At 46.4% G+C, this 24,972-nt stretch overlaps 1 protein-coding gene and 2 long non-coding RNA genes across 6 annotated transcripts; 1 reads left to right on the forward strand and 2 right to left on the reverse strand.

Moving 5' to 3' along the window:
• Positions 1 to 2,306: 2,306 nt before the first annotated feature.
• Positions 2,307 to 18,033, forward strand: LOC114064553. Of its 4 annotated transcripts, XR_003572778.1 has the most exons (5): positions 2,307 to 2,361; positions 5,012 to 5,097; positions 5,721 to 5,808; positions 5,882 to 6,217; positions 18,023 to 18,033. It is a non-coding gene; the product is annotated as an uncharacterized LOC114064553 (long non-coding RNA). The 4 variants fall into 4 exon arrangements; XR_003572775.1 differs by lacking the exon at positions 18,023 to 18,033 and having other exon boundaries at positions 5,882 to 6,946; XR_003572777.1 differs by lacking the exons at positions 2,307 to 2,361; positions 18,023 to 18,033 and adding an exon at positions 2,366 to 2,478 and having other exon boundaries at positions 5,882 to 6,946.
• Positions 12,376 to 18,434, reverse strand: LOC114064554. Its single transcript, XR_003572779.1, has 3 exons — positions 18,417 to 18,434; positions 16,889 to 16,924; positions 12,376 to 12,483 (listed from the first exon to the last, which is right to left on the reverse strand). It is a non-coding gene; the product is annotated as an uncharacterized LOC114064554 (long non-coding RNA).
• A 2,083-nt stretch (positions 18,435 to 20,517) lies between these two features.
• EXOC8 (exocyst complex component 8) lies at positions 20,518 to 24,833 on the reverse strand. The gene is made up of 2 exons (XM_027897726.1): positions 23,275 to 24,833; positions 20,518 to 22,653 (listed from the first exon to the last, which is right to left on the reverse strand). The coding sequence occupies exons 1-2, from the start codon at positions 24,805 to 24,807 to the stop codon at positions 22,045 to 22,047; spliced, it is 2,142 nt and encodes a 713-aa protein (XP_027753527.1). The 5' UTR covers positions 24,808 to 24,833; the 3' UTR covers positions 20,518 to 22,044.
• Between the last annotated feature and the right edge of the window lie 139 nt (positions 24,834 to 24,972).

The raw sequence follows: 24,972 nt of genomic DNA on the forward strand, positions 1-24,972 counted from the left end.
ACCTTGTTAGTACTGTGGAATAGCATATGATGCTGTAAGTCAGCACATAGTAAATACGTTGACAGTAAGTACAGTAAATACTGTTCACTAGTTGGCTTTGGCCATCTTGGGCAGTAAGTCTTGCTGAAGTCATGGCAGCTGATGGGTTTTTGCCCCCTTGGTCCGTTTTGTCTATTTTTGGTGAAGAGAAGGTGAGCAGGTGTACTGCAATCTCTGACACCAAGCTGGAATATGGCACACCTGAGGACACAGGGATGCACGAGCAATGTCATCTCTTATTTGCAGTGGCAAATGGCAAATTCATGTCCTGTCTGAGACAATGAGAACTCATTAAGAGAAAAGATGCACAACCACAAGGAAAAATGCTGTAGGTGGGAGATGAGAGGGCGGGCGATATGCACTGGGTGACAATCCATTTGAACGGCATCGAAAGATGGTGTGAGAAAGCCCTTCATGCAATGCTACAAGCAAAAAATGCCACATGTACATTTTTAAACACCTTCAGCAGACAAATACAGCTGATGCATTGAGCTAAGTAGGCTCCAGCAAGTGAACTATAACAGTCTGCATTGTTTCTGTGCTCGGGCAGGGGGGTGTGAGTGAATTCAGAGCTGCATGGTTGCCCTATACTGTAATGTACCCTACCCAGTACTGTAGCCTTTTGTGTAAAAGGATGAGCTAACCAGTTGTTTTGCAAAGGCGGGGGGCCTTTTGCACCACAGCAGCAAGTCAGAGCAGCTCCCAGGCTGCCGTGGTGGCGGTGGGCTGAGGGTGCATTGGTGGAGGGATGCTGTAACAGATAGCCCCTGTTCCCAAGCTTTTGGCCTCAACCCTATCACATGCACACATCTTACAGGTTTGAACCCAATTGTTTTCAGAGCTCTAATCTGGGGGATAAACAGGCTTAATTCCACATAGGTCAACAGGGTGGCAGTTGTCTGTCTCAGGGCTGAATTTGACGCATTATCAGCCAGTTCACAGAAACGCTCTTCCTCTATCCTAGTGCTCGTGTTAGTCAAATATTATTCTTCAAGAAAAATTACAGAGAGAGGAAATTATTTTATCAGGATGTGAAGTAGGTCATTGTTATACCCTGGCTTATCATTTTCCCTGTGATATAAAAACTGTGTACTGGATACTGGCCTCGTAGAATGAAAGCTTTCTTTTTTCTTTTCTTGCAGAAACTTGAAAAGCCTGACACTGAAAGAGGCGAGGGAGTGAGACAGCGCGCTCTGAGCATGACGTGATGCACTGCTGCTTGTTCCAGGGAAGGGTATGGCCTGATCTGCACGGCTGTCACCAAGATCCTATTCTTTATTGAGAAGAGCAACCCTGAGGTCTGGAAAAAAAAAAAAAAATCTCTGATGCATCCCTTCATTTTCCAAAAAGGTGGAGTGGGTCAGTGGCATGCGAGGTGGTGAGAAAAGAAAGGAGAAGCAAAAGAAAGGAGGGAGAGAGCAAGGAAAGGACAGAAACCTGGGAAAGAAAGGGCAATTTATATAAAGGAGTGCTCTGTCTCTAGAGAAGTGCCTTTGAGGCTGTTCTTTGTGAACTGTGAGGGAAAAGGGCTAGAGAACTACAAGATACTGCTGCTTTTATTATATATTTGATCTGTAGTTTTAAAAAATTGTATTTTGCCAGGGCTTATTTTAATAACATTTTCATGCCCGAAGTATAGATTTCAGGGAAGTTTTCAGTACTTGGCAAAAGGGATCAGTAAGTGGCACACATTACTAAAACAATAAACTCTCACCAGCCTGCCAGCTGAGTTCTGATTGAGAAGAGGCTACCAAAAACTCACAGGCAAAATCAATTGTTGAGATAAAGATGGGGAAAACCCCACAAAACCAAAACAAAGCACAGTTGCTTCAAGCCTCCCAAATTCCTATTTAATTCAGAAAACAAATTAACCCTAACCTCCTATCTGCAGTGCCTCTGCAGGGAAACCACGGTGGGAGGTGAGCCCTTTATCTCGCTTTCAAAATCCTTTTTGGCTGATCTGGGGTCAGGTGCTGAGAAGCGCTGCATGACAGTCACCAATTTGCCAGCTTCTCCTGTAAGCCCCTCGTTGCCCTAGGGCTGCCCCACACTCCTCTGAGTGCACCAGAGGTGGGAGCTCCTCCCAGGACTCTCCCTGCTGACACTGAGCAGGGACCAAACAGTCGCCTCAGCAGGTTGCCTGGGCACCGCTGGAGACACACTGGGTAAGATCTAGGTGGTGGCAGATAAATGTCTCGGTAAGAAAAATAACAAAGTTACCAGTTTTGACAAACATCTGAATGAAGGAACTGCCCCTGCCCTGTGCAAAACGGGAGGAGAAGAAAACATGCTTGGACAATGTGCTGCGCACTGGTGGGACTGGTGTGTGACAGAGGAGAGAGCTGAGAGGAGAAACGACAGCTCAGTTTGGACACACATCACTGAGGAGCTGGAGCAGAGCAGCTAGCACTCAAAACTGGCATGGTTTCTGCAGCACAGGTGCTCTTTACCAGACCACCTATCAACGCATGTGTGAATTCCCTTACTAGTTTTCCTAGCTGCCATAACCCCACCAGTTCCAAAGGTGGACTCTCAAAACAGCTGTCAAAATCCTAGCTTCCTAATGGGAGACCTCACTTTTGTTAACAGTACTGGGAGAAGAGTGGAACAGAGAGACCTGTCTGCTCTGCCAGCAATGCTCCCAGGCTTGCCCCTGCACTCAGCCTCCCCAGTGAAGCTTGGCCTAGCCAATAGATTTGTGCTGATCTGCTTTTGTGGACAGTTTGTCCCATGCATTTTTAGCTGGTTACTCTTTAAGTCTGAAAAACAACAATTGGTCCTAGTGTTATCTCTTTTGGAGCCAGCCACTTCCTATTGGTATCAAACTTGGAAGAACCCCACGGCTACTGCTGAAAAGCCTTTTCCCTTTCCACATTTAAAGATCTTTTCTGAAAGCAGTTGCTGGGATCTCCTTGATGGGGATTAAAAGGCTTGGAACAAGCCAGCCCAAGTGTCAGTTTTATTGAAAGTGAACAGGCTGTTCTTCCGTGATAACTGCCCAACTTTGAGGGCAGGCATCTCAGGAAAGCATCCACAGCTGGCTCCGGGGCAGCTTAGCAGAGAGGGAAAGCCATGGCTTTTTCTGTGCTGCATGGTAACACAAGGCAGGAAACTAAAGACCATGATTCACCTAGTGCAGAGCAAACGCTGCCATCCAAATCAGCACCATCCTGGCTCAGGTGGTTGTATGTGGAGGCTCCCAGGTGCTTCCCTGATCCCCAGCTTTATCTGGACCAGCTCAGTGCCAAGTCAGTCCCACCTCCCTGGTGCTGCCAGCCACAGCTGGGGAGGAGCGGGCACTTCTCTACATGCTGTGCTCTACCCCACCAGAAATCTGCTTCGGTAGAGAACTGTGAGCAGGTCTGGGATACTGGAAAGCAGTTACGCAGGCATTATGTTTCTCTTCTCAGGGACAGGATGAAAACCTTTGATTCTCAGATTTTCAGGGTAGCACTTTTCAGCCATAATAGGTATACATAAATCAGAAGCTAGCCACAATTAAATATAAGAGATTTTTTCCCTTTCAGGCATCCCATCTCTACCTGGGAGTCCTTCACTAGCATACAAGGATGGGCTCAGGAAGTTGCCATTCTAGTCCATTTGAGCTGGATTTTGAAAGAAAAAGTTGCCAGAACAGTACCACCAGCATGGCTCTGAAAGGCAATGGTTTACTGTCACACAGCAATGTTTTCACTAGCCTGGTTTAAAACTAATTTTCTGAGCAGAATGAGATTCCAAAGGCTTCTTTGCTGGATCACCTTGACAGGCTAGTGTCCTCTCTTAAATGGGAATTTATGTGCCTAAAAACGTGGCTCAACAGGGTAACTTCTACTGAGTGAAAACTGAGCCTCAGTTTACCGGCGTTTGAGAAAGTACTTTGGAGGTGTCTGCAAGTCCTTAGACAAAAGATGTGAATAAGGGTAAAGCATTACTGGTAGATAATGTGATCTTGTCTCTGAACCTGCTTCTCCAGCTGCTTTATGGATCTCCGTATCTTTGACAGAGAGTGTTAGAGCAAGAAGGACAAAAATGCTGAACCTCTTTCAGCTTCGGTAGTTCAGGAGAGGGGTTTTTGTGGAGAAGTGCCCTAGGGGCTTTGAGCACCAGCCTCTGTTAGCTGCAAATACAAGCCACTAAAAAGCACCAGAGCTTTCCCACTGAAGTAAAGGCATCGGGAACAGGAGATTAATAGGTTGCCAGCTGTGTCAGCGTGATAAGCCAAGCAAGAACCCAGATGCTTTCAGTCGAAAATGGATTGAGACCTCAGCAGGGGCACACGGCAAATCAACCAGAAGCTACACATGGAAAACTGAGCAAGGCAGTGTGGGCAAACATTTCTTATCTTCACTTTACGTCAATAGAAATGGCATTGTAAAAGAGGCAGCAAAGTATTTGCTGGAGAGGAGGAGGGAAAAGTCCACAAGTTTTCTTGGCTGTACATGTAGGTTTTAAAATGCTACTGTTTTCCTAGGAAACCTGTCACTGAAAACAAACACCTATCAAAAATCACCCAGCAAGTTCTTCCAGAAGGCTGGCTGATTGCTTGTTTTGGTAGATTTAGCTGAGCTGTGCTGGCAGGAATCTGCCTGCCACTGCTGTTGTGCTCCAAAGGCAGTCGGGAAAGTACAACTCCTTAAACCAGTCTGAAGCACAGCTGTCTTAATCACCCCACCTAGTCTGATTTGCCACAAAACAGGACTTGTGGGAGAGGCAGACCTCAGAAATCTGGGGTTTCTGCAAGGTGATGCTGTCTGCAGCCATCTCCCTGTTTCCCACAGTTCTTGCTTCTACAGCAGCCCAGCCCAATTACCTTCATAGGTACTTTTTCTTTACTTTCTGGTTTTATTGTTTTCTTTAAGGCTAATTAACAGAAAGGTGGCTGGGGCCCAGGTTTCTTGTGTGGATTTTTTTTTTTTTTGTGGTGGTGGTGGTGTTGCTTTTCATTTTGCTGAGTTTTCTTTTTGCTTTTAAGCAATTATATGCAAGAAAAGCACCTTTCCTACCAGAGGCAGTACTGAGTGAGGAGAAGACTCAGCAAGCAGAATAATAATAACTAAGGTAGGGCCATGAGTAGGTTTCAGCTCCTCCTCCCAGTTTTGCAGCACCACCCCGAGCAGGTAATGGGCCCTCACTGCACCTCTGCTGTCAGCACCCTGGAGCAGGGAAAAGCGCAGATATTTCCACCCCATAGGAGTTGTGCAGGTGTCAGTAAGAGGTGAGCTGAGAAGAAAAGCAGTCTGGGATAAATACAAATAAAGCCTCACAAGCTGGATCCTTATGTCCTCTGGATCCACCTCTGCCCTGTGAAGCCTTCAGCTGGCCTCTAGCCAGAGCAAAGCTCTTCACTGGGTTATGGCCAGGGGTGGGCTCGCTGCATCTGGGTGTCTTGGGGCAGGGCCACCCATCACATGCTGGTGGGGAGCTGTGGCTCCCAACACTTACTCCTCCTGCCACAAATCCTCACCCCACATGCGCATGGCTTTGCAGGGACTTTAACCTTGTGCCTGGGAGCTAGCCCTGGAATTCTGAGGGTACTCTGTCAAAAGGTCCAGTTGTGACTTCGGGTATCAAAATAATTATATTGCTTATAAAAAAAAAAACCTCAAAATATGATTGTCGATAAAACAGTGCATTTTCATATAATGCCATAATTAATGAACACAGATGCTCTGTAGTTGCAGTCCCTGACACCATAGTGACGGACGTGATCTAGGAACAGAGACAGATGATCCAGTAGCTGAATGACTGATCATCTCCCTCAGAACACAGGTATGGCAGAAATTAATGGAAAAAATAGGAAACGGAAAATTCATGATGCTGAACTGCTTTCTGTTTTTCTCAGCAGGGGAACTTCAGGCGATGTGCCTGTAAAGCACCGAGCACCTTCCACTCTTCCTGACCCCACCAATTTTCTCTGCACAAACCATCCATATGGATTTGTCATGTGGCCTCTGAGAGACCCTGAGGCCTTGTACATCCCAGTAAGTCAAAGCATATGGGGTGGAGGAGCCACGTCCCTGCCTAAGCTTCTGCAAGTCCCTAAGGGTCAAGTTAAGTGCAAGCCTGATCCTGTTGTCTGGACCAGGCTTGCCCAGTGCATGCATGCTTTAAACTGTCCAGCCTCAGCAGGCTGGGTTTCCTCTCAGCTGCAGAGCTCAAAGGAGGTGTCTCGCCCCGTGTGGTCCTGGGCAGCTCAGCATCCCCACCAGACCAGGGGCACATCTTTGTGGCTGGCTCATCCTCACCTGCCTGAGGGGCTTCAGACCCTGGGGCTGGGATGGGAGGTTGAGAAACAAGAGGGCTGAGGGACTGAAAGACTCCTCTGGAGCCATGTAGTCCTTTCAGCATTTCCATGAGTTTATTTTTCCTCTCGGACCCAGGGGCTTATCAGCACTTCCCTGCCCCACAGGGATGTTGGGATGAGCTAATCCATTAAAAGCTGTGCAGTGCTGAGACACCAAGTCTACAACCCCACAAATTAATAAGATGGGCCGAGGAATGTTTTCGACCCGCAAGACCCATTGGCATGCCCTGCCATTCCCGAAGGGATGTGCTCCTGTCCCCCCAGAGCGGGAGAGCTGTGCCCAAACCACCTGCCAAGAACCACTCCAGCTCCTGAAATATGCCTGGGCATTGGCAGCAAACTCATGCAAGGGCAGTGCCAACCATTTAATTACATGGGCAACTGCCTGGGCCTGTGCCCTGCCTCTACTTTATTAATTTATTAGTACCTTGCTGCTAGCCTGCACTTGTACAGACAGAGAGCTTGCCGTTAGCAAGGACAATAAAGTGCCTGTAAGGGAAAAGTCCAAAGTGTTTCATTGGTTTTAGTAGAAAAAAGTGCTTTCTCCTCTGGGTTTCCATCTCTTTTGTCCTGGTCACTGTGGAGCTGGGTTTGGTTGATTCAGACAGTGAGATTTTTTTTTGTGCAGTGCCTAGCAGAGGGAGCCTTGGTGGCCGTGTATCACTGCCATCCCAGAGGATCCTGCTGTTGCTGTTATAAGCATAATACAGCCAGGTTTAAGACAGGGATGTAATGCTCTGAGTGGCCAGCTTACTGAAGGGAACAAAGAAATGATTATAGGGCTAGGGAAAAAATAAGGGGGAAAAAACTAAAAGGAAACAAAGAGCCATTGACAAGAGACAAATTAGTTAGGTCTTGAGTGTCCTTCTCTATCTGATAAAACAAAAATGTCCAGAGCAACAATTAACAAAAAAAAAAATATGCAGAGTAGAATATCTCTGTTTAGCTCCAGGTACTGACTGTACACAGGGCTCTTTTTTTTTTTTTGGTTGCTGTTCTCATGTTTTGGGTTATCTTGAGTCTTGGTTAATGCAGAGCTGGTTGCATGTGTGTATGTGTGTGTGTGGTGCAGTCCCCTCAGGTTTGAGAGCTGTCTTTTGTGAAGGAAAGGAAGCCCCACTGAAGAAGGGCAGCAAAGGAGCAAAGCAGGCGCAGAGGATACAGGAATGTGCTTTGGCTGCTCCTAAGGAAACACAGCTCAGGGGTAGGAATTAGTGCTGGAAAAGGACTCAGAACTAGAGGCAAATCCAGCAGGTGGTTAAGGTTGGGAAGACAGCACTAAATAAAACGAAGAAAAGGAAAGCTGAGGAGAGTGCTGCTCCTGGGCTGCTCTGGGGTACGTTGCTCGTGGCTGGCTCACTGGCAGGCAGCGAGGTCGGGGAAGGATGGGCTGTGCCCACGAGAGGGTGGTATGAACAACAGGGAGCTGAAGGATGTTTGGTTTTGCCTCATCAAAGAGAAAGGGAATAATCCGTTCTCCATGGCATGTGGAGGTAAATAAAGAAATACGTAATGAGCTCAAACTGCAGCACAGAAAGATCAGTACAGATGGCAAGACAAACTTTCTAATGTTGGGGACAATTGCATATTGCAGTTGCCTCCAGGGACTGAGGCATCTCCAGAAAGGTAAGACACCAAGGGCTGTCAGGAATGGTAAGGGACAGCTGCTTTTGTTTCTAGGCAGCTGGGGTGCAGTGGTGTTTCCTGACAGTTGCTCTTCCAACCATACTTTTGGAAAACAATCCAAAGACTGTCAAGTGCTATGGCTCCGTGGTGATTTTCACTGACAATAGAAAGGAAACTAGACAAAGGCTAGGATACATTTCAATGTTCTTGCTCTCTTACTGTAATATTTGTTTACATATGTGGAAGTAGATGCACCTGTTCCATTCACTTTTTCTTCATTCACTTCACTGACCACCTCCTCTTGTCCTATGAATCATTGGTGTGTCCCTGAAGTGCAGCCTGAAAACCGTAGGACTGGATGGCCTCATGGGAGCTGTTTTGGGTCCCTTCCCTGTGTGAGTGTGACCAGCTGCCCAGTGCCAGGCACTGTCCCAGGGGACTGTTCATCTCTGTACGTGAGGCACAAACAGGTGTTGGGTTCAGAGCAAAGCCCAGCCCATCTCATGCTGCTGCTCAAAAGCCTGAGAAATGGCACAGTCAAGACCTGTCAGATATACAGCTAGATGCTGTTAAGTGCTGTCTGTCATGGATGTTAGATTGCTTTCTATCAGAGAAAGATCACAGAAACAAGAAATGACTCTTGCCTCTTACGATTTTGTGTTTGGAAGCAGTTGTTCTTAGCTATATCATTTACCTGTATCACACCATCTCTGGTCTCACTGGAAAAGTCTCCGCTTTGTTTGCAGTGACTCCTCTTTCCTCTTTCATTTTTTTTCCGATGCAGTGAGAACTGGATTCTGCAAACCCCCATGCAGTTTGCTTCCCTGTTAACCGAAGCGTAAATGTTCTTGCGTTCAAGGCCTCTCTCCCCTGACTGGAGCTCTTCTGCATGGCTTGTCCTTCAAAAGCTGAATGACAATAAGAAATTGTCCTACTTAAACAAGGGACCTATTTCACCTTCTCACCACACTCATAAAAAAATGGCGATGCTAAATACTCTTAAAGATCAAAGGCCCAATATGCAAAACAGATCCTGTACACCAAACTGATGGGCTTCTCAGGGTTTTGTTGCTATGGTGCTATTTTCTTGACAAGTTAAAATATCCCTTGTCAGTCTCCATGGCAGCCTAGAAGGAGAAGTAACCATCAAAAAACAACTGAATATTTTCTTTGACTACAGCCATTGAGTGGTTAATTTTTTTTTAGGCTTTAATAACCCTTGACTTCAAGTTTGGCTATTAACCCACCAACTGATCATTAACTATACGGACTGAATGACTGATGTCCACAGGATTGGTGTAAAGCAGGATTAGTTTTTATTTTTTTTTTTTTGAAGGACTCTAATATCTCCCACCACCAGACAGACAACCTTTTGATTCCCCCTTAAGACTCTGGGACTGAGCAGAGAGGTACTTGCAGGTTATCTGCATAGAAACACACTGCTCAGGGCTGATAAACTCACTGACGCTCTATCCTGCTTTCCAATTTAACTCAAGCCTTGCTGAGCAGCAGGAGTAACCTGACTGAATTGCTGGGGGTGACAGCTTGAGGTCTTTAATCAACATTCCCAGCTTAATCAATGGGTCTTTAGCTAGACTGAAACACAAATCTGAATATTTCTGGTATTTACCCTGGTGCTTGTCCTTTTCCTACCAGGACAGCTAGTTATGAATAAATGCAACGTTGCTGCAGAAATGATCAAATGTCAGTTGGACTTCCCTTTTTTGTACCCTAGTCATCTTTAAAATGCCTACAGCTGAAACTTTCTAGTGGCACTTTGCTTAGGCCATTTAGATAGTAATGTGCTAATAAATGAAAGGAGCATTCTTTTTTCATGAATAAACTACTCTGACTCACAGTCCATATCCTAAGCCACAAGACCATCCTGTCTTTATGACCTGAGATCCATAAGACCTAAGGAGGTGACTCTGACTCAGCAGAGGAGAGCTGGGATTGGACTGTGTTTGCTATGTGTATCTTTCTTCCGAACACAACGCAGCCAGAAGTAAGTCAGGAAAAAGCCTCTGGCCCTGATTACTCTTTGGGGTTTTGATTGCTCCCTTTGGTATGAGAATGAATTAAGTTCGTATTTATAAATAGCAGTCTAACCACCCCTGTGCTGACAGGCACAAATGTCAGGAAATATGTAGTTAGTTCCACCAGTGCAGCATCTTTGAACTTTAATTTTAAGTACCTCTGTCATACCAGGGGAAGCAGAACAACACATCTGGAACTAAAAGGTTCCTGTTAGACTTTTCACACTAACTATTTCCAGCTTTTTTCCAGATAGGAGTTTTCAGCAAAATGTTTTCTAATTAAAAAATACTGATTCCTCAAAACTATTGTTCTTCTCGTGAGAGCTACAAAAGAAAACATGACCAGTACATTTCTCAAATAAAAGTAATAACGAAAAAAATTATGAATATCAAAGCATCACTTTTTTTCATTATTGACATTTAAAAAAATATTTTCTTTATCCAAATGTCTTTTACAATGTAAATAATTATACTTTTAAATGTTACTTTAAAAAAAATATTGAAAGCTCTGAAATTAAGTATTTCCATTGACTCAAACTCCACTTCTATTGTTTGCTTGCAAATATTTTCCACGGCTACATTTTTGATCCCATTTTCTGACTTGAGAGACTTTTTCCATTTCAAGCACCTTCTCTCGGCTGAAAATAATAACCAGATATTTTGTGCTTGAATAAAAGGTAGGATGAAGTTCCAGCTAAGACAGGCCACGTGTGCCTTTGGAATATGTTCACAGAGGAGCAGCACACCTGTGCTATGGCTTCAGATATAATAGCAAGGCTCTGCTGTAAGTCAGCCAGGTGAGGAGTGCTCCATCAGACTCCACCCTCCTGTAAGGAGTTGCTAGCATGAGGTTCAGCAGGACAACAAAGTGGAGAGGAATAGACAAAAACTGTGCGACGGTAATTTTTCTGCATATGTTCATCGAATTTTCCATTTGCAGAAATGCAATCACCTTGATACACAGCTGGCAGGATAAATGTCCCAAAAGCACCAGGTTTTGGGTAACAAAAGCACCAGGTTTTCCAGCATTCATTTCTAATGCTAAAATCCTGCAGAAAAATGTTACTATGCATAGGGAGGGACTGTTCCTGATGGAGGCAAAGCTCACAATGAAGTACCAGCTTCAGCATTGGAGCCAAGAAGCTGCAGAGGCAGCTGCTGTTTGCCTTTCCCCACATAGCATTCCTGCCTCCAGCCCTGCAGAGCAGTGGGACCGGGAGTGTACCAGTGAAGCTGGCTGCATCCTGCACACGTGTAAAGCTGCCTCCTCAGGCTGTGGCGAGCTAATGCTAGAGAGGTTTTTCCAGCTCCAAGGAATGAAATAGCACCTCTGCCAATACAGTTCATAGCAGAGCCTCAGGAAAAAAAAGCCCTAGTATAACAACAACCACCTCCAGTTGTCATTGCCCCTGAGGGCAGAAACCACAAAAAAGCCTAGACCCGAGGCAGCAGCACTGTGCCAGCTGCACTTGCTGTGTGCCCTAGGCTGGGTTGCTGAGCTGCTCGGGCTGAGCTGCTGGCTGCGGGGCTGCCAGGAGGCTGAGCTGCAGAGCTGTGCTGCGTTGGGGCTGCTGTGCAACTTGGATGTGGCACTGGATGATGGGCTGGGGGTTAGGGCTTGCTGGACTCCAGGACTGTAGGGCTGCACGATGCTGGGATGTGGGGATGCTGAAATGCAGGCATCTGGGGATGGGTGTTAGGCTAGGTGTCTGCAGGGGCTAAAAAATGGACATTTGGGTGCAGATCTTCTGGTGTTCCTGGTTGTGCGATTGCTGGGACACCACTCTGAAGAGATATGAGGCTGCTAGGTGGTGGGCAGAGGGAAATGTTGGGCTGGATCCAAGGCCGCAGGGGTGCTGAGTGTAGGGGTGGCAGGACTGCAGAGCGGTGTGCAACTCTGCGAAGCTGAATGCTGGCCTGTGAAAGGTGCAGGGGAGGTGGGGATGGGCTGGGCTGGGCTGGGCTGGGCGTGGGGCGGCGGCGATACCGGGATGCGAGGCAGCGGTGATCCCGGGATGCGGGGCTGGGATGCGGGTTGCAGCAGCGGCGGTCGCCCCCTGCTGGTAGTTCCACCGAGGCGCCCTGTAGCCTGTTCATCCCCTCCTTGGCCGTAGCAGCAGCCTGAATTCACAAGGATATTCACAGTATTTTTTTGTTTGGTTTTGTTCTTTTGTTTTATCTTTTGTTTGTTTTTTCCTTCTTTTGTGCCTAGAGCTGGCAAAAGGAGCCTGCATGCCCCATGTGCAGTGTCCTGTGGTGCCATCAGGTTACTGATTTATTCCATTAGCCACAGCTTAGAGATCACAGCTTCACACTCTGAGGCTAGTTGTCCACTGGCTGAAGTCACTCACAGGACACCAAACCTTGGCATCATCCTTGTTTGCAGCTTGCTGTGGCCATGTGCATCGCAGAGCTGTGAGCAGGAATGGCACCCGGTGTCCTCAGCACCCCTCAGGTGCAAACTGCACAGCATCCCCACTGAGCAGCATGACAAAATTGTGCTTACAGGTACCTAATGGCACCTAATGGTACATGTACAGGTACCTAATGGACCTGACTCTCCTTCCCTCAGGGACAGCCAGGACACATACATTGCAAGCTCCCTAGCCTCCCATAGTAGGGATATTTTTCATTTCCTTGTTTGCTACTTTTGTTTCCTACCCTAAAACACCTCCACAATCAGGCCTGTCCTGGTATGAGTACAAACAGGCTGTGCTGCACTCGTTTCTTCATCTCCTCCCGGATGAACTAAATAATTACTCAAATGGTTAACTACTAATCAAATACAGGCAGTACCAGCCCCTAGGACGCTGCATGTGGTACAGCGAGTTTCCTGGAGCTGTCCAGTGCCACTTGTGCAGTGCTGGCAGCACAGCTAGACCTCAGGGGGTGAGACCTGGCACAGCATGTTTCTCAGCTCTCACATGGACCACTTTTGGAGGTTTTTTTCGAAGAAAGAAAAACCTGATGCTTGAACTGCTCACAAACAGCAGGAGGAAAACATACTAGATTTTACCCAATTTTAATTTGCAGACCCCAGTATTTTCCAACAGAGGTGCAGTCCATCTGTCACAAGGCAACTGTCAACAGGGTTGATTTCCTTAATTCCCTTCCCCTGCAGATAACCCTCAGGGCCTGCAGACAATAGGTTGCAAACTGCTGGCATTGATAGATTATCTTCCTCCCCCTCCATGCAGCCTGGAAAATTGCTTGCTTGTCTCTTATTTAAACAAATTAAATATTCCAACCCCAAACAATGCTAGAGCTAATAATGGAAAGGGGAACCAGTTTAGGATCTGAGTCTCCTACCTCCTGATTCTTTCCATCCCCACCCCTCTGCTCTGGCACCCACTTCTTAGACTTTAACTTAATAACAAAGTGCACAGACGTGTCAGGGACGGTGTGTGCGTGCAGACTCACAGTGTTAACCACAACATCTGAGCAGGGCAAGGGACAAAGAAAGTCATTCCAAAGGTATCAGTGTTTCAAACTGTGGCCTTGATGCAGAGGTTGAGCTGGCAAGGTGGGGAATTACAGTCTTTTCTACATCAGGAACACAAAAAAAAAAGGTCTGCCTTTCCTACTCCTGAGAGGCTCTTCGGCCTCAGCCAAGCAATATTTTCTGCATCAGCACCCAGGGATGGGAGCCAGTCATAGAAAGAACCAAACACGTATCACTGCAGCACCAGCACAAATACAGATACACAGAGCAAGAACACATTTAGTGCTGCAGACTCCTGGAGGCAAGCTTGGCTTGCAGCTCCCATCTATGTGTGCCAAGGTACTTGTGTGTGCTGCAGTACAGGCGTGTTCAAACCCTTGCACTGCAAAATACTGGAGCTATTTTAAGGATGGGAAAGCATCTGGCCAGCAAACAAGCTTTGTGTGTTTGGGCCTGGCTCTTTTTAAAGCCTTGTTCCTTCCAGAATGTTGGAAGTAATGAAAGTGCCTGCAGTAAAATACCTGATAAGCTTCTCCTCCTCTATAGAGAGGGTAAATGCATGTCATTTTCCAATTAGCTCTTGCTCTGAGCAATTATGTTGATCAAATAATTGAATAAGTGACAGGAATGTGAATTCTGGAGACAGTTAATTTCATTCATCTGCCAGTTTTACAGCCTGACTTGCATGAACACATAAACCAGGCTAATGTGTTATTTATAACTTTGAAAATACAATTATAATAGTCAAACATGAAGAGCTGTGTGTGCAGAGAGGAAGGTTTCTGCTAGTAAATTATAATAACAGCATAATGAGGGAGTTTGTTCTTTCTCCCCATCGTGTTGGACAGGAAGGATGTGAGGCTTGTGTTTGAAGGAGCAAACAGGGTTGGTGTCAGCAAGAGCAGGTGGACCAACACCTCTGACCTGAGCGGGGGGCAGAGGGGCAGCTGAAGCCTTACCCTCCTGTTCTGTGAGACATCAGGTATGCGCTGCCCCAGGGACTGTCAGTGAGCTCTAAACATCCCCCCAGCTCCCCATACACTTCTCCCCGAGCACCATTTTGGGGAGAGAAACAGGACTGTGATCCTGTGCACGAAGGTGGGTGCAAAAGAGACCAACTAGGTGTTTCCCACTCGGGATTGGTCTTAGGTGAGCATCGTGGTGCTCTGGAAAAAGCTCCAGTAGAGTGTCCTCCACAGCAAGGTACCTGTAATAACCCTTGTGAACTTGGTCCCAATTTCCACTAAAAGCATCAATTCTGTTTGCAAGTTTTCTTCAGGAAAAATAATAATAATAAAATTAGAAAAAAAAAAAAAAAGAAAAGCTCAACAGGAAAAGCGAACCATTTCATTTTCTTCTTAAAGCTATCTTTAGATTGCCTTAACTTATTGTACCTTTTATCTGAACCCCCTGTAGCAACCTGGCCCGACATCCAACAGGAACTAATTAGCAGACATATACAATAATAAAAGTAGTGCACAGGCATGAGCCACCACCTCAAAGGAGTATTACCTGGTTGAGTGCTACACTGGATGCAAGGAGGAAATCCGTGCAATTAATTGCTTCCTGATTAAAGGCATTTGCAGTCTGGCCCTTAAATCTTCAAGGCCTGAAAAACACGTGCTGAGTAAAATACGGAATTTGCCCACACTGCCCTAGACAGCAGGATTCAGTGCTGTAATTTTGGTTGGAAATAAACGCTTTCCTGTCTAAGCATCCCCAAGTCAAGTACATAGAAAATGCTCCAGTCAAAGCTAAAGGGCCACAGAAGGACTTGTGTGGGTTTAAAACAGTTTCTAAAATAGCTTACTTGAATCCTTACCATTTTCCTGTGAGGACACAATCTTACTGGCATTAATTTCACAGAGCAGGAGGCAACAGAGGCAGAAACCCCAGGAAGTCTCAGGCTGAAAGGCTATTTAAATGGTAATAAACTTCAGGGGACAAAAAAAAAGTCGTGACTGATTACAGGCACAACAGGAGAGGGGGATATCTGGTGTGAAGATGGTGGGTGGTAGTGGCACAGGGGCCGTCTGCTCACTACACACATCACTTGTCGCCAAGCAAACAAGATGGGGTTTAATCCCACTGGGAGGGAGGAGACCTATTTCAGGCCAGTGGACAGCAGGAAGAAAATGCTTACTGTGGAAGGTTCTGGGGCTGGGTAGTGAGGGAGGATGGTGTGTGGCAGGAATCTGGGGCTATACAAGGCAGCACTGGTGCCACATCTCAGAACAGCAGCTGATCTGGCCTCACTGTGCACCCTTCACGAAGTATTATAGTTTTCCCAAGGGCATTTCCTCCACCCTAACACCATGTCACATACTACAGCCAGTCAGATGAAGCAACTTCATTTTAGCATGTCCAACTGTATTATTGCTGCCTCCTGGAAAGTTGCAGCAGTAGTGACTTATGGAGCCACTGAAGAAGGGGCAGGCTTTGTTTGGGACAACAATTTGTCACACTAGAGTTGAAGTCTCCCAGAAACACACACTTTGTTTGCTCATGCACTGCCACTGCTCTAGTGTTGCCCTCCCCCATCACTGCTTTATCAGTTGGTTTTGCTAAATTCAAAAGAAATTTATTGATGCTGCACTCATGAAAAGCACTTCAGCATCTAATTACCTCTGACTATAGGAGTGGGACTCTCAAATTCAAGGGGACATACTGTGCTCTCCAGTGTGTACTAAAGTCAGAGGCATAAAGATTACAGATATTTTCTTGCAACCCTCCCAGTTCCCCTCCTCCTTAGTGACATTGTCACTGGTGAGAGCAAGCAGGGAGTTTTATAGCCTGAATTACGTTAAGACATACACAGACGAACCCAATATGCAGTTTGGCCTCCTTCCTCCACAAAGCCAATCTGGCACCTCTGCTGGAGAAGTTATGTTGTGGAGTGGGAAAACAAACAATCTTGCCAGTTGTTAGTGAGGGGGAGAAAACAGAATGGGAACTGCTTATCAGAGACCTGCATTTTGAGACAAAAATTCACTGGATCCTGAGGAAGGAAGAATTCTCTGCAGAGCTTCAAGTACTCCCCTGGCAACCCCATCCTGCAGGAGCTGGGGCTGGGAGCTAGGCCCTTTCCTATTGTGAATACTGGGTAGGAAGAACTGAAAATGAACATAATGGGAATCCCCAGACTGCAACAGTGCTTTAAACCATAATTAAACCAAAACAAAGCAAAACACATTAGTCTGAACAAATCAGACTGGCACAGACCGTTGTCTATGAATTGTGATTTTTAGGAGAAGTAAGAATGACTGAAAACCCAGGGAACTCAAAGACCAGAAGTGTGGAAAAATTTGAGGCAAAGTTTTTCCTCACTCCATAGTTAGATTGGGGGGGGGTGTTTGAAGTTCAGATCTTAATTTTGCCCAAGTTTGCAAGTGTTTAGATTCACATGCCTCATATCACAAAGAATTTGACTAACTCTCTCACCTTCATGGGCATTTTAATTTTGTCTGGATCAGCTTTCTGGAAGGACAGAGAAAGAACTGTGTGTTGTTCAATTAGCTGATGAGCTGTAGGCTTTTTTTTTTTTTTTTTTAGTAACTTAAAATCATCATTAATCCAAGCATCTCCAAGGATTTCCCAAGCAGCAATGAAGTTAGCATTACCTGCTCTTCTCCTTGGTTCACCTTCCTAGTGCAATACATTCAATACTCACACGTCAACCTATTAGCACATCTGAATAAGATTTCCAACAGCTGCAGGGCCAAGTTATATTTTGGGTAATCTAAGACAATGCCTCAGAGCCCAGCTCCTGCCATGACATGAGGAGATTAATTTCTCAGTTTTCATACCTGCTTTCAGCTCTTATACTGGTCTATGAGAACAAATTGAATGCAATCCTCTCTGCTTGCCTGTACAGCAGGTGCCTGTTTTCCCTGTGCTGAGGCAATGCTCACCAATGCAGAGTTCTTGTGGGACCCCCGCTGGTCACCCTGACAAATCACAGCTCGCTTCAAGTAATTTGGGAAGCAGGTTCTGTCCAAATTCTGGTATTATCTTCTGCTTGCGTGGGAAGTGGGATGCTCAGGCCATCGAAAGGAATCCAGCTACTGCATGGGGAAGAAGAGAGAATAAATACCACAAGGCCACAGAAGGGTGACCTGAAATTGCCTTAAAACAGCCCTCATCAGTCACATAAACCATCGGGAAGGATAATACCACTCAGAGGTCAGCACAGACCAGGCATACTTTCTCTCTGCTGTGTCAAACAGAGCACATCTGTAGCATAGAATCTAGTTCAGCTTGTAATCCTGAAGTTGAGAACTGTATTACAGGGCACATTGAAGCCACTAAAGCTTTATTAGCCAAGTTTCCTAAATACACAAGAGGTAAAAACTGTGTGTCCAGGGTGGCTCAATCAGATTCTGATCTATTACTCCAGTCATCCATTCCCTTGAAATGATAATGAGTGAAAATCTATTTTCCCCACAATTTGCAATGTTTCTCCACTACCTTTCAGAATTTGTAGGGATTGAATGCATATCACAATCCTTCAATGTGTGAGGAAAAAGATATGGCCACTCACAAAGGCCATGCTCACAAAGCTGCTTAACAGATAAGCCCTGTCCCACATTTGATTTTCCTCAGAGAAAATACACTGAAGAGTCTGCAGAACTATTAACATTTTTAAGTAAAAGGTAACCCAATTAAACTGTACAAGTTGCGCAGCAAAGGGAATATAACAAGTGTGTAAGTTATGAAGATTGGTGGTGGGGACCTTCCATGTTAAAGCGCTGGCATGCAAAGCTGCGCTGGCAGCACAAGGTCTCATATGAATTTCAGTCCAATATTGAAGTAAAACCACAAGAGGATACACAAGCTTGACTTTGAGAAGTCATTAAGCTGAATGTCGTACAACTGAAGCTGGGACAAGCGACTTTTCACATCTCTGAAGGGGCTTGAGGTCTAGCAGAGTGTTTTTCGGGCAGAACAAAAGTCACATCTTGGTACATACCTTTAGGAAAAGTAGAAAGGTGAGGTACTCTGCAGAATGCCTGCCAATGGTAAAGAAACACAGCAGGAAAACGTGAAGCATTAAAAAATGAACAGTACAAGAATTAGAAAATGCAGAAGCAAAGCGCTACCAAAGAAGGAAAAAGAGCTAACCCTAACATCTGAACCATTCACTGCAGCATCTTCATCCCCCAGCATGCGACCAAAACATGCCAAGACACACTGCAAGGCAGCACAGCTTTAATGCCCGTGCCTGCCCGCGGCTTGCTGAGGTTTCAGTGCACAAAGCTCCACCTAGTGAGGAGATGGGCTGTACTGCACATTCAGCATTCAAGTAAAGTATGGATGGACTCCAGCCACAAAATAATGTCTGGGAGGTAACAAACCCTAAAAGGTTATGCTACCTTGGTGTTGGTAATGCCTCATACACCCAAAGTCCCATTAGACTAAAGTACAGCCTCTACTCAATTCGAATCAGATACAACGTCGAGAAAACATTTTCTTCCAACTTCATCTCACTCAAGTGACTTTGTAAGAATGTAACTGAAGTGACATCACCTGGCTTTCATCACTTGGCTGTCGCTTATATTCCCTCACAAAGGACTGACCTGGAGCTCTCTGACTTCACTGGAAATTTACTAAGTGGACTCCAGCTGTGAACCGTCCTCTTTTTGGTGATGATAAAATAAAACCAGAAACACACCACTACTGCTGTATGTCTGAAAGTTTTAATACATGGTCTTCATTGTTCAGAAAAGTTATTGCATTAAATCCTAATACATAAATTCACCTGAATTGAGAAAAAAAAAAATCTTCATTTTACACATCACAATTTTTTCACAGCAGCTAAAGGAAACCAGATTTTATATGAAGCTGTGTAAAAAAAAAAAAAAAATCAACAACTTAGTTCTTTCTCAAACCAACAAAACTTATCATATTATTTTTCTGCTAATTGATTTAACATACAAAGCACGTTTCCTTTAATTGCACACCATTTTCTTCATGTTATTGTTTTTCTTTTATTATGACTTCAATAGATTCACAAGTTACAAAATATCAGTGCTACCTAGTGCGGTTTATACAAATCCACGTGTGTTTGAATTGTGACAGGCACAAGAACACGATACATGGTGACCCAAATGAAATGCCTGATTCCCTGGTCCATTAAAACCATGGATGGCATGGTTTTAATGGATCCATGGATGACAGCAAAGACAAAATCAGTGGGCTCTGTGTGCCATAAATAGATTGATGAAGGTCTCAGTGACAGAGGCGTAACAGAGCATCTGGCAGAATTACATTCTACACTTTGTCCTCTGATGAGAGTAAGACCAGCTTGCAATAAAAGCATGAATAGGGTTCTTCTCCAATTCAATCTTATGCCAATGCTGGGAATCAGGAAACTGTAATTCAGCTTCTCGTGTAAAATCCTCAAGCATCGCCATAATCAGTCTTTAGTCCCTTCTCTTACACACATACACAAAGGTTCATCTGTATTTATTCTGCTTTCTTCTGCTGTAAAGAAAATAATGAAATATACTTGTGTTCCTAGTGGAAAAAAGCCATTTCTTCTCCCTCTCCTCCAAAACACCCATCACCACAGAGAGCTCTCCCTTATAATCCACTTGAAAGTATTTCTCAGATTAAGTTAGGCCAGGTTGCTACCTTGGCTCACTTTCAATAGATGACAGAGATTGACTGTATCACTTTGCTATACTTCACTAGGTTATGGTATCAAAAATAGTTCACTGGTGAAATAACGCCTGTGGGGCTCTCTCTTGGACATAACATGTTCACAAAAGCTCTGACTCTCACTGTCCCTCTCCTTTAAAACAAAACTAGAGCTATATCAGTGGGTTTCAACCAGTTTCAGCTAGGAGCAATGAGTTAAGTTACACTTTAGAACATTTTGTATGACTTCCATGATTTGCCAGCAAATGGCCCACACATTAAAAAGCAAATGAGCAGGGGCAGTAGGATGGTTTGCAAAATCTGACAGTTCAAAAGGCATTCAAAGAGCAAGAGGACAAAAACCAGCCACTGAAGTGAAAACTGCATTGAACTAGCACTAGGAAAATAGGCAGAAATGAAGAAGCTACAGAATAAGCAGTTATGCAGAATGTTTTACTAGTGACATCTGTTGTTTGTCTGGGCAGTCACAAGGCATTCATTAACACAATACAAATTGCAAAAGCTTTAATTCAAAAGTGCTAGAGGAATAGGATAGTCAATTATTCCAGTTAAGAACACTTACTGAGGGACTAGGACAAGGTTATTTAGCTGTAACATGACTTTCTCACAAATAAGAAAGTTTGTACCAAAGGGGAAGAAGTTTACACGGCTCAGAAGTTGATGCTGACAGCTTTCTAAAGCCAGCCTTGACACAAGACTTGGCTTATTTTATTTTCACAGACATATACTACACCAGCCAGCCGTCACCATTCAATCCAAACATACGAGCATTTGTATAAACTTCCCCCATTAACATTAGAGTTCCCAACCGAATTCTCGTGATTTCTGCAAAAAAGGTAGTTCTCACTGGTTATTGCTGTATTACAGGAAATGATACTATCCTTTGCAGCAGGCCCTGTATTTTGGAGTTCACATCATTTGCGAAAGGCCTCAATACAGTCTCTTCATCAGGTGCTGCTTCCGTACAGCAAAACTAGCCTTCTGTCTCTTCCAAACAAAACAATACCTTCAGACTCTCTCCCTGCCCTGCAAGTCTCAAGAAGATTTAAGCCTCTTCACTGTGGTTTCTACCAGCAGATAAAGGCCCATAATGAATTTATGACAGCACCTCAAGCAACAGTGCACACTTCATTCAGTGGACATGACCCCAGTGAAATCCATGAGAAAACATAGAAGAGGAACACAGAGAGTAAGAGACGCAGTTTATTCTCACTCCTCTTGAAGGGAACAAATGGATCTGACAGCAGGTTTGTTTTCAGAGAGCTGCAATTTAAGCTGACAGGCAAGCTTATTAAAATAAGCCCCTTCACCTAAACACCAAAACCTATACTGAAAACACTTTTAATTTAGATCTGCCTCTGAAATGAATGAAAAAAACCTGAATGTTACAGAAACTGAAAAGTCTGCATTGTTCTCACACAAATCACACTGAGCAAATCCATGTCATTTATCTGCAGTGCTGAGTCACATCTGGATGGTGGACGTGCCTCACCGAATACCACACCCTGGGAGTGCTCCAGCACTTCCCCTCCTACCAGCACTCTGCCTTAAAAAAGAATTCCTACAGTGACATGATGAGAATTGATCTTTTCCTGCCATACGCTGTACATATATTTAGGACTTTCACAGACAATTAGCCAAAAATTGCGTATTATAGTTACTTCCCAAGTCACAAACACTACAGAAGCCCTTCTTACAGGATATGCCATCCGAGGACATGTGACCTCGACCTTCTCACTTCCCCAGCCCCCATCCACCAAGTAAAGCATTGCATGCTTGCAGGCATTGATTCCAAGTCTTCAGCTTCTGAAATGCAGCAGTTAAAAGCTCTGCATTTCTCAGGGACTCAAAAAAACCCCCACTTAGTTCATGTATTCAAGGTACAACATTTTCAGTAAGTGCTTCCACAGCCTGTCCACGGGAACAGTTCGGTCACTTCACACCACAGAGGTGGTACTTTCCGGATTTACACGCATCAATCTTGAAGCATTTCTCAGATCCTGTAGCTGCTTGGCTGGCTTTCCAACTCCTTCCTCAAATCTTTTTTCCACAACAGGAAGGACAGTTTCATACAGGAAAGAGGCATTCTGCCTAATGAATGCCTTTTTCTCAGGGTCCTGTTCACACCGTAAACTGTAATCAACATGCTGGACAGCCACCAGGATGATTTCCACGAGACTCTCCAAAAGAACCATATGCAGCTCTGGAAAGTAAAGCTTTAAAGCTTCCTCCAAGAAGGCCATAGTCTGCTTAGTGAAAGCTACTACAGTGTAACTAAGGTTGACCCAGCAGTCATCACCTGTGTATTGGTCAAAATTGCCCACCCCACAGCTCCTCATCTCCTCCCTGAGCTTCCCCAGTGCCTCTGGAGTCATCAGGTTCATCTTTCTCCACATCTCCTCGGAGTTGCGGTGCTTGGTGGCCTCGATGATGATATCCTTGTAGCTCTGTAAAGCGCCTTTGATATCCTTCACCAGAAGGGCATGAATGATAAAGGTGAGATCCAATCCAATCTCGCTAAGCTGCTTGCAGTGCTCTTTAGCTACCTTGGGTATTAATGAAAAGCAAAGGATGTTATTAGTGTGCAGGTCCATTTTATGTCTTACCAGTTTATCAAATTTATTACTGTCAGAAAAGTAAGAAGTACTATTCATACTTCACTTGTTTCTCATGCTTTAAGAATCTCCTTATTAATGAGAAAGTAATAACTGAAAGATAAACCCCGGCTGCCAAAAATACTCTGCACAATTACATTATGACCCACCCACACATCCATAACCTGAAAAACTTGGTCTTGCAAAAAAATATGGAAATGTACTCCTTGGAAATCAAAGAGGAAGTCTTGATGTACTTATAATTCAAATGCAGCTCACCTAAACTATAGAACCTCCTACTGGTTAAAGGCAAATTAAGAATAAACACATTTTGCATTTCCAATACAGGCAAGTTTTTTCCTGCTGTGTATTTTTAATCTTAATGCCTTCCTCTGTTTAACTGAAAAAACCCAAACCAAACTCAAATGAGAATATTAGCCTCTCAATGCAGGAAACAACTCTGGAGACCCACATGAGAGTCAATAACTAAACTCAGGTTAGACAAGAGGATTTAAAGCTTTGCAGCCTCTGTTTTGACTCTCGTGTCCCACCACCCTCTTTGGGCCCTCTTACCTTGACACACTCCGCCGCAGTTGACAAACTCTCTTTGCTATCAAATACTTGCTTGCTGAAGGCATCGACAAACATCCTCATGGAAGAGCGGGCCCAGACAACGAAGGCCGAGTAGCAGCCGTTGTTGCCAGCAAAGTCCGTCTCAAACTCTCTGGCCGTCTCTAGAAGGCTGGTGAAGAAGACGTGGCAGAGCTTGTGGATGTAGAGCAGCGTGGCGCCCTCGATGCGCAGCTGTCGGATGGCCGTCTGCACGGCGGCTGCCCGGTTCTTCAGGAAGAGCTCGCAGGCCTTGGTGGACTGTCCCAGGCGAATGAGCTGGGACACGGCTCGGCGGGTGGCCCGCGGCCCCCCTCGCAGCGACCGGTCTGGGGACAGCTCGAACACCAGCACGTCTGTCAGCTGCCGGACCCGCTCGTCCACCTTGGCCCGCAGCTCCTTCACGGGCTGGCTCACAGGCTTGTCCGCCAGGTACTCGTTGAGTTTATCCAAGAGGTCCACTGCCCCCTCGAAGTCCCGCTGCGCAATGCAGACATCCAGGTCCTCAGGCAGCTCCTGGATCCACTCGAGTGAGAGGTCTACAACCTCCTCCTCAGCAGAGGGCTCTTCCTCCTCCTCTTCCTCCTCATCCTCATCGAAGGGGTTGGTGGATTCGGGGGGCGTTGGGGCAGGCCGGGGCAGGGCCTCCTGCTCCAGGCGCCGCTTCTCGCTGAGGGCCCGGTTGCGCTTGGTCTCCTCCAGCACCTCCAGCCACTCCTTCTTGATCTTGGCGTTTTCCGCCTGGAAGATGCGGCTCTCGGGGAACATGAGCAGCTTGAACATGTCCTTCATGGGCGGGTTGTCCTTGACGTTGACCACGGCCAGCCCGTCGAGGGGGTACAGGGCGTCGTATCGGTAGGCGCCGCGCCGGTTGGGCAGCGCGGTGGCCACGAGCAGGCAGTCGTTCATGAGGAAGGCATGGACCCGCTGGATCTGCGCCATGTGATCCGCGTCGTACTCCACCAGGTCCCCGTTGTACACCAGGTACTTGCCAGGGCTCTCGGGCAGCAGGTCGCGGCAGCCCTCCACCTTCTCCAGGAGGGTGGTGAGGGTGCGCTGCCGCCCCTCCTCGCTGGCCGCCGCGTCCTTGGCCGACAGCGGCAGGAAGGGGTCGGCGGCGGCGGCGCGGCGGGCGCCCAGCGCGGGGTCGTCGCGGTCGGCCTGGAGGAGCAGGGCCTGGGTGACGGCCTCCATGATGCCCTTCTGCTCGGTGAGGATGTGGCTGAGCTGGTACATCTCGCTCTCCAGGTAGCTGATTTCCCGCGCCGTCTCGATGAACTGCCGGTAGTTCTGGTACACGTTGCGCTTCAGGCTCTGCGCGGTCTCCTCGCTCAGCGCCTGGATGCGCTGCCGGTGCTCCTGCAGGTCCCGGTCGCCGTCCGACTGCTGCGACAGCTGCTTCACGTACTCGCCCGCCGCGAAGCCGCCCGACTCCAGCTGCCGCCGCAGGCGGCTCCCGCCGCCGCCGCCCTCACCCAGCGACAGCGCCATGGCCATGGCCCCGCCGCTCCCGCCGCCCGGCACCTGCCCAGCCGCCGCCGCCGCCGCCGCCGCCGCCTCCTCCTCCTCCGGGGGGAGCGCCGCGCCTGCGCCGCGCTGTACTGCCCGGCCCGGCCGGGGACGACGCGCCGGGAAGGGGCCGGGAATGCGCCGCCCTCGGAC

This window comes from Empidonax traillii, unplaced genomic scaffold (assembly GCF_003031625.1).
Source record: "Empidonax traillii isolate 1590-97213 ecotype Southwest subspecies unplaced genomic scaffold, ASM303162v1 scaffold556:size416722, whole genome shotgun sequence".
Taxonomy (NCBI): domain Eukaryota; kingdom Metazoa; phylum Chordata; class Aves; order Passeriformes; family Tyrannidae; genus Empidonax; species Empidonax traillii.

Excerpts from the sequence above, each read along its gene's own strand:
- EXOC8 (XM_027897726.1), bottom strand. The coding sequence starts at position 24,807 with ATGGCCATGGCGCTGTCGCTGGGTGAGGGCGGCGGCGGCGGGAGCCGC. Across the intron at positions 22,654-23,274 it reads CTGCGGCGGAGTGTGTCAAG|GTAGCTAAAGAGCACTGCAA; the intron begins GTAAGAGGGCCC and ends TTAATACCCAAG.